This window comes from Tetranychus urticae, chromosome 3 (assembly GCF_039701765.1).
Source record: "Tetranychus urticae isolate SD_2017Ah chromosome 3, NJAU_TeUrti_SD_1.0, whole genome shotgun sequence".
Taxonomy (NCBI): domain Eukaryota; kingdom Metazoa; phylum Arthropoda; class Arachnida; order Trombidiformes; family Tetranychidae; genus Tetranychus; species Tetranychus urticae.
The window spans coordinates 11,684,708-11,706,410 of record NC_142960.1 but is presented as its reverse complement, the minus strand read 5'-3'; the positions used below and the strand labels follow the sequence as shown (position 1 = coordinate 11,706,410).

General features: G+C 32.5%; 2 protein-coding genes and 2 long non-coding RNA genes across 4 annotated transcripts; all 4 read left to right on the top strand.

Annotated features, from left to right (window-relative positions):
* Positions 1–2,793: 2,793 nt before the first annotated feature.
* On the top strand, positions 2,794–3,259 carry LOC149093367 (uncharacterized). Its single transcript, XR_016200220.1, has 2 exons — positions 2,794–2,934; positions 3,095–3,259. It is a non-coding gene; the product is annotated as an uncharacterized LOC149093367 (long non-coding RNA).
* Positions 3,260–4,257: 998 nt separating this feature from the next.
* LOC149093366 (uncharacterized) lies at positions 4,258–7,322 on the top strand. Its single transcript, XR_016200219.1, has 4 exons — positions 4,258–4,638; positions 5,004–5,480; positions 6,061–6,215; positions 6,454–7,322. It is a non-coding gene; the product is annotated as an uncharacterized LOC149093366 (long non-coding RNA).
* A 425-nt stretch (positions 7,323–7,747) lies between these two features.
* LOC107365587 (uncharacterized) lies at positions 7,748–9,870 on the top strand. Its single transcript, XM_025161503.2, has 2 exons — positions 7,748–8,881; positions 8,966–9,870. Exons 1-2 carry the CDS (start codon positions 7,778–7,780, stop codon positions 9,737–9,739), a joined length of 1,878 nt encoding a protein of 625 aa, XP_025017271.1. The 5' UTR covers positions 7,748–7,777; the 3' UTR covers positions 9,740–9,870.
* A 962-nt stretch (positions 9,871–10,832) lies between these two features.
* Positions 10,833–19,756, top strand: LOC107365421 (uncharacterized). Its single transcript, XM_015932910.3, has 15 exons — positions 10,833–11,196; positions 11,260–11,379; positions 13,117–13,309; positions 13,577–13,648; positions 13,713–13,856; positions 14,000–14,071; positions 14,156–14,299; positions 14,852–14,923; positions 14,992–15,063; positions 15,911–15,982; positions 16,361–16,432; positions 16,519–16,717; positions 16,770–17,409; positions 18,854–19,030; positions 19,461–19,756. The coding sequence occupies exons 1-15, from the start codon at positions 11,133–11,135 to the stop codon at positions 19,634–19,636; spliced, it is 2,289 nt and encodes a 762-aa protein (XP_015788396.2). The 5' UTR covers positions 10,833–11,132; the 3' UTR covers positions 19,637–19,756.
* Positions 19,757–21,703: the final 1,947 nt, after the last annotated feature.

Genomic DNA, 21,703 nt, shown 5'->3' with positions numbered 1-21,703 from the left:
TAAACAGCTCATCAAGATTAACGTAAGAGGTTAAAGAAAGAGAAAGATTGAAATTTTCTATTTCTATTATCATTTTATTTTCTGTTGTTTCAATTCAATTTCAGGTTTCATCAACTTCCGCAATCGATGAAATTGGAAACATTTGCCTTTTTCTCCTCTCTCTTTCTACCTGTTTACCCTGTTATAGTTAAAAGTGGTGAAACAAGTAATTCAAGCAAACTCATCATCATCAACATTACTCTCATCATTATCATCATCATCCACCTCCTCCTTTTGAATATCAATTCAAGTCCAACAGACATGATGATCATTATACAGACTGGGTAACAAGCTGTATCAGGCCAGACCACTGCGTTTAACCCGCTATAAGAAAGCAAAGAAGAAGAAAAAAAATCTACCTTTAACAATCTTTTTTCTTCTTTTCTTCTTTTTTCTTCTTCTTCTGGGTTTACTGGGTTATCAGTTTCCTTCTCTTTTTTTGCCCTCCCTCCCTTCACTTCATCACCATAATCATCCTTAATTTCTCTTCCTACTTGTTGATATCTTTTTGTGTTTCTTCATCCCTTGCTCATTAAACTTGCCTGGAAACTCATCTTTTCATCTGCATCCATTGTCCATCCTTTTGTTGTTTAAACAAACAAGATTCCTTTTACTTGTTCAACTCTTCCTCTTTTTTTACCTTCAACGCTTGCACCTTCAACAACATCAATGAAGCCAATGAATAATTTCAAGTTGACTGTTGCCCAGTGTTGGGTCAACTATTTTTGGACTTAAAGAAGGAGCTGAAATAAAAGAAACAAAAAAACTATGAAATTTACAGTAAAAAAGGGAATCTTTGGTCAACAACAAAGGAGAAAGATGAATGTTAAAAAAAGGTTAACAGGAAACTGGTTCAACATCCGCAATTTACGTGATTAAATGATGATAGAGTTGATCAAAATTTGGACTAAACTTAGGACCAAAATCTCATAGAGAAACTTCCTTGTTCCGTCTTCCGGGTTTGGACAAAAATATTGAACGCAAACACACACAAAAAAGCCAACCTAAGAAAGTCCATAATAACCACAATAGACGAATTGGCCAGAGAGAAAAATCTATCTTTAGAAGGGAAAGATGATGATAATTTAAGATGTCGAGCAAAAAAATATCCCAAGGATGAGTGAATAAAATGAGGAAGAAGAGAAATGCACCCGAAAAGAGGAAATTTGCTGTTCACATTGAAAATTGTACTTCCTTCCTGGTTTCACACTTTTCCTTATTCCCTTTCAACCCTCCCAATTTCAGGGTCACCACTTCGATCATCATGAGTGACTTGGATTGAAGGATAAAAAATAAGAGTAATCAACAATACAATATCTTTCTAAACCCTCTTGGGTTAAGGGTGAAAAGTGATGATCAATGTCAAGGTGGATAAAAAGTACAGTTGAAAAGGTTTTTATGGAGGGAGAAAGGAAAAAACAAAATCAAGGTAACAGGTAGACTTTTGTGTTACCAAAGGCATATGAAAAGGATGAGAAGAGTAAGAGTGAGTTTTTCACACAGGAGATGACAAAATGACGGCATTTCACCGCAAAAATAAGACCGATGTAAAAAAAAAGAGTAAATTTAATCATTTTTTGCAGCTTTTTTACCAATGGGAATGAAAGGTTTACAACAATTTTTCATCCTTTTACTTGTTCACTCTCTCGGTCTACCTTGACCTTGCATGTGAAACCTTTCACTTGTTTAACCTTTAACCAAACCTTTTTGGACATAAAAATATATCAACTCGCATATTGCAAGGCAGTGCGGCTGAAAATTTGAACAAAAAGTGAAATCAAATCCGAGACGAAAGACTTGATGCACCATTGTCAACCCAAACGTTTGACTACCAAGGCAACCCAAAAATTTATCAAATAATCCACGTTCGTGCCTTGATCGAGTCAATCAAAGAAGTGTTTTGATTTTTACATTTTAAATCGACTTTAATTTTACCATTAAAAATCAATTACTAAGCCACAAGAAATGCTTCTAATCTCGAGTAATCCTGAAATATGACTTTTGAGTTTCAGCTTCAATTTAAAATGGATTCACTTCAAACGACGCGCTTTTTCTTGATTGGATCTTCAAAACCTAAAGTAACTATTAACTCGGATGTTATTCATAATGATTTGACTGTTTTGACTTGAATTTAAATGAATTAATTTACCTACAGTTTGCCTTAATTTGATTTAAGACTAAATTTTTAGCTTCACTACCCTATTTTACTGAATTTATTTCTCATCTTTTACTTTGAACATTTTCCAGTTTCTTCAATTTTCTTTATCTTTCTATCTTGACAATACCAATGGTCACCCTGGTTTGCCCACCTTGAAACCCATTTCACCTGCTTCTTGGATTAATTTGAGTTAATCGAGTTGAAAAGGCAAACCATTTCAACTCAACTAGACTTAAATTGATTAACTTTCAATGGAGAAGTGCAAGTTAAAATGGACTGTAAATCCAACGATTCAAGTAATTGATTTTCATATTTTCAACCAATTGTTCACTGAAGGCCAGCAACATTGAAACATCTTTAATCACAGCCCAAAATCTCGGAAACAAACATTTCACCATTTAACCTCTCAACACTTAACTTTCATCTAGTAATCCGTAAGATTTGCAAAAGTTACAAGATTAGCTTTGTAATATAATAACAGAAAAGCAAAGAATCTCAGAGAGGAAGACAGAAAAAAAAGAAAAAGTAAAAAGCAGTTTTTCATATTTTTCATTGAATCCTTTTCTCAATCCATATTTTCATATTTTGTGTCTCTCCTTCATACCAAATACATTTGCTGGCTTAAATTATTACAGTAAAAATGTATAATAATAGCTTCTTTCCAGTTACAATGAACATATTTACTTATCATTATCATCTTGTTTCAGCCAAAATACAAGCTTTCCACATTGAAAGAGGTAAAAAGTGTTCACCTTCAACCTACTTTTCAACCCTTTTGCTCCTTTTCATATTTGTAACTTAAACTCTCATGTAAATAACTGAAACTGACCCCAGTTGACCCAACGAAGCTGCTCTTTCTTTCAACCTTGTAACCCTTTTCCTTCATTTTACATAAAGATTGTTAAACAATGACCTTCCTAAGGTGGACAAGAAAATGTAAATCCTTGAGCAAAAAAAGGAGAAGGAGAAAAAATGGATTTCATTGACCGGTAAAACACCTTTACTTTTGCCATATTTGTAACTTAAATAGCAAGTAAAATTGGAAGCTCAATTCCTAGTCAATGTTTGTTGTCCTGTCCAATGACTCGAATTTCATTTTCCAATTGACCCTCTCACCCAACAACAAAAGCCAAAGGTTTCAATAAATATTTTGTTGAATTGAATGGTCAAAGACTGAAACAAATCTTGTCACATGAAACACACAAATCATAAAAATTGTATCAATTTGAGCTTTTTGTCAACTCTAATATCACAAATTGAAGTTGAAGAAAAAAAAATATCTATTAAAACCCAAAGAGTTGCACTTTCTTAACCTGGTTCAACATTGACTGACAGGATGACATTGACAAACAAAAGTGATAACAGGTAAAAACAGTTTATCAATTCGAAACAATATCGATATTATTATTGATATTATTGTTCATGTTTCAAGTCTTTACTATTTTCAAAGTCTGCCTGTTTTGGGTATTCAGTGTGTATATTTTTGCTGCCTGTTTGGGTTCCTTTTTATCTTTGCCTTTTATTAATAATCATTGATTTATTTGAAACCTTTAGATTCAGTTGATTGTTTTTAATACAATTTATATTGTTACACTTATGACATGTTTACATGTAATTTAAACGATTCAACCAATTGTTCATTTGTTGTTGTTGGCCTTTGCTTTTGCTTTTCTTTAGGATAACATTTTAATATCTTTTCACTATTCAAACATTAATGTCACTCTGATTTATTTGTTATAATATATCATTTTTATTTTATTAAATATTGTTATAATTAGACCTTTGGTTGGATTAAGACGATTAAGGTGGACAATCTATTCAATTTGAAAATAAATGGCTGCGAAGCTTGTTTGTTTCCATTATTTGCTTTCTGTAATCCGTTTGTATTATAATTTTATTGCTTTGATTGTTATATTAGTAGTGATGATATATTTTGATATTAGATTTTAATTTTGATAAGAAATCCTTTTTTTGTTTCTTCAATTGATTTGGCCGGGCTTTTAATAGATTAACCATCGAGTCAAGAGAGGGCAACCCTTTCTGATCAATTTGTTAAGTGACAAATGAGTTTGAAATTGTTGGAATTTTTTGAATCAATTTCCATTTTTTTATTCATCTTGAGATTTATTTGTTTTTTGATAAAATGTGAACGATTTATTCATGCTCAGACTCTTGGTGGTTGTCTGTTGACTCGATTATGCCATTAATTTGATATCAATTGGTGCTGTTGAAAATTTGGTCGTATGAATTGTACTTTACCGTCTGATCGGATTTTTTGGTAGAGAAGCTTAAAATTTATCAGAAATTGGTTGACTATTATTTCTTCATGGAATCAGATTGTTAGTTCATCATTACTTAACGGTCCTTCTGCCAGTAAAACTGTTATTTTATGGACTTAATGGACTTGCATCTCAATTGCCATTTCAATTGATTATGTGATGGTAAACAGGATCGCTATTTAAATTTTATCAACCCAAATTCATGCATTGTGAATTAATGCTTTTGTAGATTTACGTAAATCAAATCAACAACAAGTTATCCCTGGGAGTTTATTTTCACTCATGTGAAATTCAAATTATCAACAACAATAATGGTGACAATAATACTTGAGCTTTTTTTGTTGTCCATAGTTGGATAGCCAAGCCAAACTGTTAAAAAATGAGTAGCTAAGGTCAATTGTAGTTTACATTTAGACTTATTGAACCTTAGATTATTCCTTGAATAGGGAAAAAATGAGATGTTTGTGTTTTTTTTGGGTTGAAAAAGTACTAACAAGATATTCTTGGAAATTACATTTTCTCCATAGATTGGCCTCTTCAGACTTTGGAAGAGGTTCCTTCAATAAGAAAGGCTGAACATGGTCGTTTTCACAACAAAAAAAAGTGGGAAGGTAACCAGGTATAAGGAAGAGGATCACAATTCGTGGAAAGTGTGGAGCATCATTAAAAGTGGAAATGTTAAGAAAGCAAAATATGGTCCAAGAAGAAAATAGGTAAAAAAGAGGCAAAAGAAAGCAAAATTAAGATGAACCCTAAAAGAAGAGGAAACTTCACACCAAAGGTTACAACAAATTGAGACCAAAAGACAAGTTAAACCAGATAAAAAAAACTCAAGATCATCTTAATCAATCCAATTGTGACTTTAAAGGGAACCAATTGATGCAACCATTGATGGATATGATGAAAAAATGGAATTTAAAAAGTGAATGAAAAGTCAAAGTAATTTCTGCAACAATAATAGGCCTGGAAAAAAAGGTAATCATCAACAGAAAGCAAAGGTTAAGGTCAGTATAGCAATGATTAATTGTACAGGATGGGATAAACCTGGTAAAGAAGAAAGGAATATCATTTAGAGGAGAAGAAATTCAATGAAAAGCGATGACAGTGATGATAATTATGAAAATTCTGCTGAACTAGTTTCCATTGTCTCATCTTTTATGTTTTTTTTTCTTGCCTGACGCCAAAACAAGTGTGTTAGATAATAATGTTTATTATGTATATGTGAATGTTACAGGTGAAGCAACAAACGCGGAAGCAAGTTCATCTTTATGATGTTGACGATGATGAAGATGATGATGGATAAGAAGAGGAGGAAAAGAAAGGAAAGAAAGTTTTCAAGGTAAGGTTAGTAGAGGCAGTGAATGGTACCAAGTCAAGCAAATCTCAGAATAACCTTCATCATCCATCCTAACGGGCCATCATCGTCATCATCATCCGTACCTGGTACACAACATACTTACTCTCTTCTCTTCTCTTTCACCTTTAACAGGTTCCCTTTCTTTTCACTCTTCTCATCTTCATCTCTCTCATCTTTCTCTTTCTTTTTACTTAATTAACTAAATTTTTTCTTTCTTTTTCTTTTAGCCTCATCTTGCTCTCTCTCTCTCATCTTGGTACCAGTAAGACGATGAGACGTTGGCGATCATTATCATCTTTATCCAATATCAGCTTCACCTTTACATTTTTGGCAATACCTTGAATGACCCGAGAAGGTCACTCAGATACAAACCATTTATCAGGTTAATTCATTTTTGCCACTTTTACTTCACATTTTTTCAATTTTTACCTGCCTAACCTTTCATCGTCTCTTTGGTTCAAACATCCGTATAACCATCATCTTGATCATCATTAACGCTATCAATATTTTCTGTTTGTCTTATCCATCAATTTTATCCAATGTTTTCTCTTTCAGTTTTATCTTTATAAAGTACTTAAAAAATTTCATTTTTTTCTCATTTTCCTTTCTCTATTGGCCAGTCTTTCCAGATAGATCCAAGGTCAATTGGTCTTGCCTTGAACTGTTGTTAGATGGCATATTAACACAATCAACGGATTTTGTTTTTCCTCGTAGTCACAATGAATAAACGATGGGCAAACAATGAGCAACTTGTTTACTTGGATTTTTATCATTTCTGTCTGTATCAGTGTTTCAATATTCACAGCTTTAAGCCTTTAATTCAACAAAATCGATTCAATCTCACCGATTATCTCGGAATAACTTGCATTCTCTGAATAGTGGCTCTATCGTTATTTAAAATCTTAATGTTAGAATGAAATTTAATCGCGAAAACGTTATTTTATCAAGAGTTTTGCTAATTTTTTTGACTTTCAAAGAATTGTCAACAAGCATAACTCCCAAGAAGAAAAAGAAGATTAAGACGATGATGAGATGAGAGGAAAAAAAGGCAGAGATAATTGGAAAAGAGCTTCAAAAAAACTAAAAAATTTTCAATGGTCAAGTTAACTGTAAGTAACTGTTAGATGGTTTACATTTAATGGGTTGATTGGACTAATGAGATTAGGCCATAAATCTCTGTCTTTTCTTGCCTCCAGTGTTGGTCTCTTGGTCATCCTTTCATCTTTTTTACTCTTCCTCTCCTCTTTCCTCTTGTTACAAACCGTTATTTTTATCCTTTGTTCATCATCATTATCATTACTTTTAATTGTCCACTAAACCTCTATCCTGTCCTCTCCTTTCCTTACTTTAAAGTCAAACCAATTGTCAATTTTTTTCCAGTCAAGACATCGATTGCTTGCACTTGATTCATACCTTTTCTTTGATAATCTCATTTTCAAGTGCCTGTAATCCTTTAATTATCCTTAATACACGTATAACTTAGTTTTAACACTTTAAGAGTCTATGCAATTACAGTAACAATTGAGATAAGGCAACAGACTGGAAGAAGCTTTTGTCACCGGGCATTTTGTCACTTGACATTCTTAGCTGATTTCTTGAGTTTTTTGTTAGAAATTTTAACGAAAAGAAATCGATTCAAGTCTTGAGATATTAAAGAAATGAAATTCAAATTAGATTTAACTCTTCGTTGTAATTAGGATTGTTGAAACATTGAGTGGATTTTATTTTTTCAGTTGTTTAGCCGTTTGATTGCATCAGATAAAGTTGGTCAAGTAGTGACATCTATAACTTGTAAAGCTAACTAACAAAGATTTTCTTTGGTTTAAAATATATTTTGGCTTACAAGCTTACATCTGTAGACCTATATATAAACACAACAACACTTATAAATGTATTCCTATTTTTTGTTCACTGTTTTAATTGTTTAATTGGATCACAATCAAAATGTCAGTAAACAAGGAACCTACTTTCATCATGGTTACACCTGAAGGTATTCAACGTGGTTTGCTCAGTGAGATTAAAGATTGTGTGGTCATCCTGGAACGACTTCAACCAGATTTCATTGAATCTTGCCTTAATGGAGGTGAAGAGGAAGCCAAAATCGAGCCTGAATTTACAATTGACTTAACACAATGCTCTCCAGACGACTACAAAACTACTGCGGCTAAACAATCTTCGCTAAAGCTTGACCAGAAGTTATTCTGTTTATTTAATTTGGAAGAATTCGATGACCGCTATGAAGCAGTGCAAGCGTTTTATCGAGAGTTGAGGTATGCGCCATTCCGATGTGTGGAGTGTGATGAAGCCACCGTTGAATTGAAAGATTTAGTGGACCATTACGTCGCTCATCATCCGGGTGAGAAATTGGTGAAATACAAAATTGAAGAGATACCGGCCAAAGAAAGATGGGTCCAAAAATTTATCGACTACCAAATGGATTGTATGAACGACGATGATGAAATGCTTCCGAATAATATAGTCAACAAATATTGTCCTGTATGTAACCAGTATGATTACATCCTTAAATCAGTTCAACCAAAGGCTCGGCTCAAGGTTTCCTCTATATTGGATCTGAACCATATAAATAAACATTTAAGGTACAATCCATATGAATGTGCGCTGTGTAAAAAGCGAGGAAAACGATACGCAATTTCATCTGTTAATAAAAAAGCTCAAGATCATCTTTCTCATCGTCACAATATTGTAAATCCAACGGAGTCTCATGTTAAAATTCATTTCCAACCTTCTGCAACAATACCCGAATTAGAAAACTTTTTGCGTGATTATATTAACATAATCAAAGATAGTGAGCGTCATACAGTCAACAAGCCTACTATGAAAAGGAAACCCTTATCTGGTAAATCTAATCGACAAAACTCTAACAGGGGGAAACAAACAGGACAATTATACAAACAAGCCTCAGCATCATATAAAAAAATGAAAGAGTCTCGAGAATCCGTGAGAAATGGTAAAAAAGCTAATTCTAGGAATCTTGTTGAAGATGCCGAAGATGCGAATTTGGATGATATGGAAACTTTAAGTAAAGATGTAAGATTTTTTTCTGATTTTCTTTTAATTTTCTTTTGTCCCACTCTTAATCTAATCTCAACTCGTGTTCTTTTTCATCAACAGAGTCACAACTTTTTTTGCATTTTTTGTTCGGAAAAAAACCTCTCCGATATTTACACTGCTTGGGGACATTATGGCAACCATTTGAAATACACGCCAATCGTTTGTCAAATTTGCAACAAAAGATTCACTAGTGATACAACTTTTCGATACCATGGAATTGAGCACGTCGAATACTCCGATTTACCCTTTACCCGCAACTGTGATGAAGCTATAGAAACGTGGGGTCATGACTTTTTAGAGGGCATTGCCAATGATTCTGAAGCAAAACCCGAATTTGCTTCATTTTGTCCCGTTTGTGAAAAAATATTCTCCAAACCTGTTGATATACCATCTATCAATGTTACCCTGGTTAAGTCTCATGTATATTCACATTTAAAGTATCATCCGTTTGAATGTTTAAAATGTCAAGATCAAGCTCAATCTACTTTTGTTGGGGATTTGGACTATCAAGCTGCTCTGCACCTTAATGCTGTCCATTCATTAGTAGTGACTCCATCTGAAGTTTCCAAATATTTTGTCAAAACTCGTGGAATTGAATCTCTTGATAAACTGCTTAAAGAGCATTTTGATAAAATTCAATATCTCATTGGAACTCCAATTCTAAGTAATTCAAACAACTGCCCTACCGCTTTATCCAATGTAACCATTAACAACGAACAGCTTGAGATGAATGATGTAGCTATTAATAGTATCTTACACACATTGGAGGAAACATTTGGCGCCAACACTTTGAATAACCTTATAAACTCTGTTGAAGATTCTTCAGGAAAATGAATTCTTTTATTTAGCTACCAAAAATTTAATACTTATGTATCTGGTTTAATTGTTTAATTTGACTCTTTTTTGTATTATTTTTCATTAAATCTTTACTGATGAATGAAACACAAGTTATGAACTTAAATTAATTACAGATTTCCCTTTATTGTATAATATCCCAAATAGTAACCAATCACATTTGAAAATCTAAAAAAAAAATCAAAAATTATTGCCAATGACAAAATAACGCCTCGAAATTTCATGCAAACTCTACTTTCTATCAATATTTCTATCATTAATGTTTTTCAAATTACTTCATAAAAGTGGATTCAATGCTGAGCACCACCGAATTTTCTAGACAAAAATTAAACATGATTCAAAATTATAATTTTTACTTGTTACAATTGAAAAAGATAAATAAAAATTTTTGATTTGAAAATAAAAGCAGTTTTTGCCTTTTCGTTATGCTGCCATCTAGAGTAACTAGAGGGGGAAACCACAAATTTACAATTAAAACAATTTAACGACTTTAATGAATTCCCCTCTAGTTACCCTAGATGGCAGCATAACAAGAAGCAAAAAACTCGAGGGAAAAGTTTAAATTGAAAGCCAAGCTGAAAAAAAGTGAATCTTGTTACTTGAAACAATTAAATGAGATTTTGTTAACTCGATAAGTTAAATACCTTTAAAGTTGAATTTCATTTAATTAACATTGATTCGAATAAATTTCATCCTCAAATGAAATGAAATGAAAATTTAATCAAACCATTGGATTAACTTTACTTAACCGTAGAGCTGGAAAACAAGGGAACATGAAAATCCAAATGAAACTGGTGTAAAAATAATAACACAACTGGGATGTTAAACTAGTATGGTTACACCATTTCACACAAGATATCAAACCCTCCCAATACAATTGATTAGTAATGTTGAAAAGAGAAAAATCAAAATGAAATGAAGATAAGAGAAGATGAAGAAGAAGAAGAAGAAGAAGAAAAGATCAAACTTATGTTAACCTAAATGACGTTCTTTCAAACTCTAACCATGGTTACAACTCAGCATCCTACTCCGCATCTCCTGTCTCTCTAGTTCACTCCATGCTCTCATTCAACCCATCATCATCAGATTCTTTGTCATTTCCATTCTCATGCTGAGTTTCCTATTCTGTACAATTCTGTGACTATAACAGTGCTTGTTTCACCCATAAAACCAATTGGATTAAGCTTAGTTGCTGTTCAACTTGTCAATTACAACCCAAAACAGTGAAAAGAGAGTTGCCTTTACAAAGTTTTATTGCCAGCCAATGTTGAACAATTTAAATTCAAGTTTGTTAAATTAACTTGCACCTTTCACTCGATTAAGTTAATCTTGAAATTATGATAAATGCGATTGAAAATTGTTGCGCCCATCAATGAATTGCCAGCTTAATGTTTCACCAGTTTTACTGTTCAATCTTTTCATTTCACTTGTAAATGGTAAAAGCAGACAACAGTTGAAATTTCAACTTCTACTCATGACTTTTCTAATTCCCATTTCAGTTGTTAATTGTTGTGATCCAGGATTCTTTCCCTGCAATGATTCAGACATTTGTATTGAACAGCGTCTCAACTGCAACAACGAACCCGATTGTCCAGATGGATCAGACGAAGAGCATTGTGGTAAGTAGAGAAGCTGAAAATTGTTCGAAAAAACTTTTCCTTTCCAAGTTTTCTTCCAAACTTGCAACCGATGAAATTGTTCATAAAAATAAAATCAGATTGTCATTTTCTGTAAACAACAATAATCGAGATTCAAGATGAGCATCAATAAGGAAAAAAAGAGAAAAGAAAATGTATTTTTACATGGAAAATGAAATGAACATTAAGATAGGAATCAAATTGAACTATTGGCTCATTTTTCGCAATAATCATGTTTCGAATTAACTTGGATGAGAAAATGTTGATCACACAAAATGACAATTACATGGAACAGGCTAATATCCCAGATTCGTGATCAACATTTCATGATGTTTCCGTTCAATCGTTTCTTATCTCATTTCTTGAAGAGGCAAAAACAGGCAACCAAAATTGAATGCAAAAAAAAGCTCATTTACCGATTATCATTACATAATTGCAACATGAGCTGAATGTTGAAGTAAAGTGAAATATCAAGCAATTAAGACGATTTACTTTTTTCCTTCATCAATCATGTAAACAGCAAAGCATTTAGCTTTTCCTGTGTAAATCGAAAGGTCAGTTTGCATTTGATTTACCATCAAATGGTTATTTACCTAGTTGATCAGAATAGATCAAGTTCATTACAAACTTTTATTCCAATTGTCTCCAAGAGAACTGTTATTTCCAACTCGGAATTTCAATCAGAATCAAGTTTATCGCCATTTGATGATCAGTTTTAGTTTTATTGATTAACTTTGATCGTATTTAATTTCCGTCAACATTTCTTTTGGTTGAAACCAGAACCAAACAAATGGTTATTTACATAGCAAGGGAAAGTCGTAAAAATGTTTCATTCCAAGTTGAATCTTTTGACATGCAAAATGGTCGAGAATGAAGTTAATTAAATGCTGTTAACTAATGGCGAGTTAATCTTGAAAATTTTGAGCTTCTTTTTGCAATTTTTGTTCTTTTCATGTTTCAACAATAAAACCAGATTAACTTTGAATCTATCAAGTTTAAATTGAGTCAAGGATTTCAATTGAATCCCAAAAAGTCTGTTACAAAAGGTAGGAATCAAGTTGCAAATGATTCAATGGAAGGAAAAAATTACTTAACCTGAGATGAGAAAAATTGCATTCGAAAGAAATTCTGCCAATTTAACCTTCAATTGCATTTAGCAATGTTAATCTTCAGCTATTTAGCAATTGGAATCATTTTCTTGGAACAACAGATTTGGTGAAAAATCAGTGCAAAGAGTTGCAAATTAAATTCCAGAGACTTTTGTTTTTGGAAGAAAAAAAAGGACCAAAAATGACAAAATAATGCATTTCAATGTTTTCTTTTCTTTTTTTCATGTTATCTCAAGTTTTTCATGAAATATGCATGTGCTTCTCTTGAAAATGAAATTTACTTCAAGAGTTGATCTGTTATTAAAGAGTCAATTTTTGCTGGGATTGCACTTGAAATGGATGAGTTTATCGAGCAAGGATTGAGATTTGTTCATTTGACGATATTTTTCATTCGTAAAAACATTAATTTTTATTGTTCCATAAAAATTGATTGAAGTTGCTTTACAAAGTTATTTGGCAAAATTCAAAATCAATCTTTACATTCAAATGGATTCAATTGCTTGGAATGAATAACATTTGTTAACTGAAGACTTCAATTGAAAGCACTCAGAGCTAATTTAATGAATTTCATTTTTTCAACTTTTTTCTTCTTCCATGAAATGCTGATCAGAGGACAATCATAAACGCGAATATTGGGACAAGTTGTTTCGAAAGCGTCCAGACGAAGACAGGGAAAAGAAAAATTCAACCAAATGTGCAATGAAAAATATTCCAGGAGAATGTTCATGTTCCATGTACAATGTTTTCTGTGAACAACAAAATCTTGACAGAATTCCAAAGATTCCGATGGAAGCAAGAATATTGTGAGTAAAAAGTGACTATAAAAAGCACTCTTTTCAATTCAATAACAGATGATAACTGACAACGATTGGAACAATCGTTAAGAAGATTATCATTTTTCCAGCAAAAAATGGATCAATTTTCATTTTTCATTTTCTATTTTCTATTTTTTTCTTTGCTCATGAAAAGAAAGGTGAAAATGACAAATTTCATTTTTCTTTTCTCAACAATTTTGTTTTTCTTCCTCAATTTCATTGATTCAATATTAAAGTCAATATTTTTCCAATTAGAGATTTATCTGGTAATCGAGTTGAGAAACTTCGTCGAACCAGTTTTTCCTATTTACCTCGATTGAAAACACTGTAAGTTGCTTTGGGTCAACCTTTTTCAATTGGATATTCATGACAATTCAATCTTGCGTTTCAGCATTTTAACCTCAACAGAGATTCAAACCATTGAAAAAGATGCCTTTGCCAATTTGCCAAACTTATCGTCACTTTTTATGTCTGGAAATCAATTATACACTATAAATAATAAAATTTTTTCAAACAACTCAAACCTTGTCTTACTGTGAGTATTCAGATTTTGCAAAATTTTGTGTCCACTTTTGTTCGTCGATATTATTTTCGATTTACCAAGCAAATCGGTTCAATGACAATTGATTGACATTCTTTTTACTCATTTACTCATGATTTACCTCGTTGATGGACCAGTTTTCTGTCTCACAATCCAATTCAAATTTTGAAAAATCAGTCTTTTACTGGTTTATCTTCACTTGAAGAACTGTAAGTAACTTTAATCCTTTGCAATGTTCAATTTGGTTAATCGTTTTCTTTATGCATTTGCATTGCCCTTTCTTTTCAAATTAGTGATTTACGAAACTGTCGTTTGTCCAAATTCCCAAAACGAGTTTTTGAACCGTTGGTTAAATTGCAAACTCTTTTGCTCGATGGTAATTTAATAACCAGTTTACCAGCGAAAATATTTCGATCTCTCAACAATCTCCAAGTCTTGTAAGTAAACTTGCATTGAATAACCAAGTCTCTGGTTTTTTCATGCTAACTGTTAGCTCAAGAGTAACTCTTGAAGGCACAAAGAAAACCCAAAAATCTCTTCAGTATTCAAGTTACCTACAAAATTCAAAGATGATTTTCATTAAAAGCACTTTGAGTTACTTCATCGAAAATTAAACTGCAAGTAAATTGTTCCTTAACCACAATTTCTAGTTCAACAGTTAGTCAACTTTTCCAGACAGCAAGCACGGAAAAGGTGAAAGACTGATGCTTCAAATGATATTCATACAAAATAACCAGAGAACCAGTTTCATCGACAGAAAAGTTAATTTTTCGAATCCAGGGTTTTCCTGAAACTTTATTGATTCCAGTTGATGCATAAATCCATGAACATAAATCTCATGAATACTTTTGAATTGAATACCACGAGCATTTGAAATGCACGAGAAATCACTTAAAACTTTTCCCTCAACCTTAGTTTAATAAATCTTTCTTATTTTTAGCATTAACCTAAAAAATAGAGTTTCTCATTAAATTTAAATCTTTTTGCAGATCACTCACAAAAAATCGAATCAATATAATTCAAGATGTTAATTTTATTGGTTTAATATCATTAAGATCATTGTAAGTACAATTATCTCATTAATTGCTGATTAATGTGTTGATTCAAGCTTTATTTTTCTCTAAAAAAGGTCACTTTCTATCAATAACATAGAAGAGCTCAAAGATAATGCTTTTGGTAATCTGACAACTTTATTAAAATTGTAAGTAAACATAAAAAAAGTGAAGAAAATTAAAAATGCAAAAACGACGCATTTTCCAACAAACTTTGAGCTGAATTGTTGAACTTGGTGGAAATGAATTTCTGATTAATGACATTGTTTTGCAAATTTGGGTTGGGTTGATGGATTTTGCTTTCACCAAACTTGCTTCTGTCAGCTGATAAAAGAGTTGAAAGTAACAAGATAGACTGAAAATGGGCCACAAGAATCAGTGTCTATCGATCATGATTGGATCATTTCAAGGTTTCTGTTTCTGATGGTTTCCCATGTTGACACCTTCATGGAAAAGAAAAAGAATGCCGAGAAAGTGAAAAGTGAATAAAGACAAAATGTATTCAAGTGATGTTCAATTTATTATTGAGATAAGGTTATGGACAAGATTGAATGGAAAAATTATTTTTCAATAAAAAGATGAAAAAGTCCAATTTCTTGAAAAGTTAACATTTTCGTTATCGAGTTATTTTACTTGTCAATGAATTTTCATGGTAAACACTTTGATGTAAAAATATATTGTCAGGATAAACATACAAATCATACAAATTAGTTTTTCCTCTTTTCAATGTAAACTTGAAATTTCATTTTCTCTCAATTCATCTCAAAGTCTTTGCTTGTTCAAGTCAATCAAACAAAACAAGTTGAACAAGACCGAGAAAAGAGTAAAAATTTGTCAAATTTGAAAAGAAGTTGGATTTGTTTTGGAATCTCTTTGATGAACAACTCGAGACTTTGCATTCGAAGCTCGAGTTTGGTCAAATCAAACATTTTCTGTTGACCATTTTGATAACTTCATATTGAAGTCTTTTAATGATTTGTCTTTTTTCGCTTGCAGAGATCTTCGGAAAAATAAGCTAAAATTATTGGAATCTAATGTCTTTTCCAACTTAAGTGACCTAGAATCATTGTAAGTATCACTGGGAGGATAAAGGAAAAGAGTATAAAAATATCGTTTCAACATTAATGATAACTGAAAGTGAATAACATTTTGTCTTAAAGTGAACAAGCCAATTTATTATCAACTTTTATCTCTTCCAATTGAAACATATAAATCATCAAAGTAACCGGATTTCATTGACTGTTCAACAACAAGTGAATGATGACGAAAAGAGAAAGACTTTATCATGATGCTCATGATACTGATGGTTATGATGATGATTATGATGATCAACATTATCGATCGAAAAGTTATTGAAACTTTTAGTTGACACGAAATGATAATTGTTTTGACAACAATTTGAAACATTTGCTCATTATTTGGAACTTTTTTCCTTTTCTTTTGCAGAGATGTTCGTAAAAACATGATTAAAAAATTGCCATTAAATATATTTGACAATCTTCAGTCACTGACACACATGTGAGTTTGACATTTTTCCCTTTTCTTTGGAACAATTTGGTTAATTGAAACTTCCTTTTTTTTGGGTTTTTTTGCTCACTCGACAGATATTTTGATGAATTTCGATTGTGTTCATATGCTCTTCATGTAAGAGTCTGTGAACCACGAGGTGATGGGATAAGCAGTTTTCAGCATCTTTTGGATAATATAGTTTTACGCTTTAGCGTCTGGGTTGTCGCTTTTATCGCCTGTGTTGGCAATGTTTTTGTACTCATTGGAAGGATGTTGATGCATGAACCCAATCAGGTTAGTTGGCAAGTTTTGAAGTTGAATCATTTCATTGACTCGTCTGTTTCAGGTTCACTCTTTTTTTATCAAAAACTTGGCCTTTGCTGATCTTTTGATGGGCATTTATTTGTTCATCATTGCTTATTATGATGCTTCATTCCGTGGACAGTATATTAAACACGAGGATGCTTGGAGGCACTCATGGCAGTGCAACCTTTCAGGTTTCCTTTCCACCCTTTCCTCTGAATCTTCAGTCTTTATTTTAACCGTTATTACGGTTGATCGTTATGCTTCTGTCATCTATCCATTGAGCCAGAAAAGGCGAACCAAAGGGTTTGCCATTAGCTGTATGGTTGCCATCTGGACTGGAGCTGTTGTCCTTGCCTTACTTCCACTCTTGACTGATGACCTTTTCGGTGACGAGTTTTATGGCAACAACGGTGTTTGCCTGGCTCTTCAGATTCACGATCCTTTCAGCAAAGCCTGGGAATATTCAACGTTTCTCTTTTGTGGCCTCAATTCAGGAGCCTTTATCTACATTACCTATGCTTACATCAACATGTCACTAACCATTGCCAGTTCTCGCCTTGGCCTGCGAACAACGCAACAGCAACAAGATCGATGCATAACCAAACGATTCGGCTTCATTGTGGCCACAGACTGTCTTTGCTGGATGCCAATTGTCATCATTAAAATACTCGCTCTTGCAGGTAAGCCAGACATAACATTTGTTCAATCTTCAATCTTGATTTATCCTCAAAAATAAATCCAACGAAAAGAAAAGTTCCAACTCAACTTTATCCATTCATCATTACATTGAGTGCAGCGATTTTCTTGGTCAGCTTGTCACAGTTCTTGGCTTCCATTTCTTGTCCATTTAAATAGACAATCAAACCTTAAAAGAATCATTCCAACAGAATTCTCAGTTTATTGTTGTTCTCAATAACCAAATGATCTTTTATCATTTACCTTTATTCCTGGTCATTTTGGTTCTACTTTCAAACTCTTTTTCTCTTCATTATATTCATGATTTACTTTTTACTTTGCTCAATTGAATAGTAATAATGAACTTTTCCTGATATCAATAAATGGTTGTGATGAAAAGAGAAACAAGAATAACAATCTTCATTAATGATGTTTGCTGGCAACTAAAATTTATCATCATCAGTTTAATGAAGACTTGAAAGGAAAGGATAACAGATAAATTGTCAGACAATTAGTGAGGAAAAGAATTGAATGAAAAAAAAGACTGAAAAAATGTCAAGGCTTAACGAACACAAACAAGTTTCTTAAAATTCTTTGGGAATTTTGTTCAACATTATCATCTTCTAATGAAACAAATTTTTCTGATTAAATTAACTTGAAAGATTGAATAATGATAATGAGAAAACGGTTGATCAAACGTCGAGGAAGGAAGAAGAAGGCGAACAAGAAAAAAAAGATAAACTGTTAACAATAGAATGAATGGAAACAATGGTGACTCTGAAAATATCTCATGTGGTCAGGGAGTGAAGAAGAAGGATTGAGAATTTATTCTTGGAGAAACAAAAAAGTTAACAATAATTGATGCTCACAGGAATGATGAATAGGATGGTAAAAATGTTGCTCCAGAAAAGGTTCAATAGAAGAGGAAAAAAACAGAGTCGCTGATGACGATAAATGTGTTGAGATTAGAATGGATTCAAAGGAACATTTCAAGTTCTGTGGGAAATCCATTTGTTGCTAAGTATGAGAAACTCAATGAATATAAACTTGAACAGAATACAATTGATAAACATTATTCTGAGCAATTCAGTTATTCATTTATTATTTGATTATTAAACTGTTGCTCGAACAAGTGTTTTATGTTGTAGGCAGAAGCTAATGTTTAGTTCAATTATCCATTTCCAAGTATTTTAATTTCAGGAAAATATTTCATTTTCACTGAATTTTCTTCTTCGTCATCAACTTCAGATTTTGTTCAGCATCGATTTTTAAAGACTTTCAGCTGAATTTGTCCAAAGTTTTGAGATAATTTTGCTTCCATCAAAAATCATTTTCTATTTGTATTGCCATGAAACTTGAAATAAAGTTATTTAATTTACTTTTCGTAATCGATGAAATGTTTCGATTTACTCATTTGAATATTTTTTGTCTTTTCTTTCGTTATTTTAGGTGTTCCAATCAATGATGATCTGTACGCTTGGGTTGCCGTTTTTTTGCTTCCTGTTAACTCGGCTCTCAATCCTGTTTTGTATACTCTTACAACGAAACTTTTCAAGCAACATTTTGCTCGAATAATTGCGTACGGACTTCAACGAAGCAATTCACCTGGAGGAGACAATAATTCTGGTACCTCATTTTCTTCCATAATTATGCCTATTAGAGGTTCTTGTAAACGCTTGAGGGGTACAAATTTGTCTGATGTAAGTGTTAGAAAAGTTTTAATTGGTTCTTGAGCTCAGTTTCTGTTATCAGAGAGTCATTTAGGTGATAATCTGTCGAATTGTCATTCTACTTCTTCCGGCTGGTTACAAGTAACAAGCTTGAGATGAGTTTCTGCACATCAATCATTCAAATTGGTTAGATTGGTAGACACATAGACTTGATATCGTTCTGACATCGTTGTGAAATGAAATGAAAAAAGTGATAATTTTTTAGCAATCAAATTCATCGCTTGGCTTCTGAAAATGACTTCATTCTTTTTGCCCGATTTGCGCTTTTAAATTTTGGAAATGAAAGTATTTACTAATTTTCTTGTAATATTTCTATTATCTATTAGGAATCCATGAGACTAGACACAGCAATGGATCAACCAAGGAGGATCTCAGATCACCCTCGAAAGACTCTTTTAAAAATGGATTCAGCTTTCGTAAATATTGCTTATCAGAACAATTGTCAACCTTTCATCGAGAAAAGAGTACAGATGATGAAGATGGTAGAACGGAAACCTTTTAATCAAGAAATTGAATAGAAAATCAAAGAGAAATTTTGTCAAGCAAAGTCTCATCAAATGTCATGATACTTATTTGAAATACATGAATGAATGAACAAAACATAATAAATTCTTAAAAATCATTTAAAGTTTCACTACTTATATTTCCAGATGACTTTTGAAAATCGAACAACTTTTTTCAAGTTTACAATCAGTTAATGGAAACTCCTAGATTTTTCCCTACAGTAGGAAGACTTTGGTGATTCGCTACATCGACTGCACTCAAATTTCTGATTTTAAGGAATAGCGGCAAAATTTTGACTTTCGAGTTGAAACTTTGTGGGTTTATAGCGCCATGCAAACTGAGCTTATTAGTGATATCAAAACATTTCTCTACAGACAGTTTTCGAAAAAATTGAGGGCAAAGTTGAAACTTCTATCGCCCTATGTTCGCTTATGAAAGCAGATTTTTCACAAAACATATTTTTGTGATGAAAATTTTGTTGATCAATCAGAAAACGCATTCATTTTGAGAAATAAAATTTTCTGTTTCTGTACAATAGATCAGTTCGATTTTCAGTTTAATCTTTCCTTTCTGAGAACGTAAGAGTTAGTTAGCTGAAACTGACTGTTATTACACACCAGGGGTCGAATATTTTTTTTTCATTTATCGATTCAATTCTTTTGACTTTAGCCGATAACCTTAAAACTTTGAACCTCAATATCTCGACCAATCTTTTGGCTATATTATGGATGAATCAATTTAATAAAACACATTAAGAATAAAATTGAATAATGATTTTTCTATTTTTCATTGAATTTTTTATTTCGATTAAACATTTATACATTTTGTTATAAACTGTATTGCATTCCATTCAAGTTAATCTATATCTAATACACCAAATAAAGAAAATACGAAGAACATACAAGCCAGGAGCAATCCAATACCCAATTGGATGAATGGAACGAACAGATAATTCAAAGATATGGGAGAAGGTAGCATTTCTTGTTGATCAAAACCGTCATCTATGCATGAAGGTGATGCCGTTGCTCCGAGGTAACATTTAGTTTCTATTTGAAGCAATTTTTTACTGATGGTGATACCGAACTCTGATGCCGAATACAATCCATTCACAATTATTCGGTTTACAGAGACTGAATTGAATTTATTTATCAGAAATCCATAGACAATGTGGAGAACTGGACTCTCAGATTTACTATAAGGTTCGTTCAAAGCCATTTCTTGATCGTAGAGACAACCATACGATTTAGTGATTTCAAAGCTTTGCTCATTTTCAACTGTTGCAACCATCTCTCTGGTTTTGTAAGCATATATATCATCCACTGATTTATCACGGAAACTACAGATTGTAGATTTCTCTCTTGCTCGACCAACTAGTGCATCTTTTGAATTCAGAAATTCGTAAGAACACATGGCGAAATCAATTGTTGTCGTTGTAAAATTATTATCGATAACATCTTGAAAAATCTCAAGATTCAAATAGTCCATATTTTGAATGAGACCAGTTTTAAGTGAATTGGACAATATTTTACTAACCATTAGAAAGGCCGTGGCAAATAGCAGAAATAGCTATTTTCTTTTATCCGATAAAATATGAGAAAAGTTCTGACCTAAAAGGTAATCAATCTGCAACCAAAAGACAGAAAGCAAAGTTTTGTTGAATGATTTGGCAATAAGTAAGGTCAAAAGAAACAGAAATGAAATAGACAATCCCAGCAAGGCAAACCAAAAGGTTGGATCAAATGTGAATATAAAATCGGAGAATGTTAAATTGTAAATTGAACTTTGCAGTTTTCGCTTAGAATATGTTGAATAACAATTATCTTCCATTGCACCGGGACCAGAAGTTAGATTCTCACCAATCGTATTCAATCCATTCAGTGGGAACCAGTAATTAAAGTCAATCTCTGCTTTTTGCAGCACACTTAAAGGACTTGTACAAATACCATTGTCTCCGCAATAAAACTTGGACTTTTCTGGTAAAATTTTCAGTGTAACATTTGCTTTATCGTAAATGTAATAAAAGTCTTGGGATAAACACTTTTTATTAGCAATATTTGCAGGGATG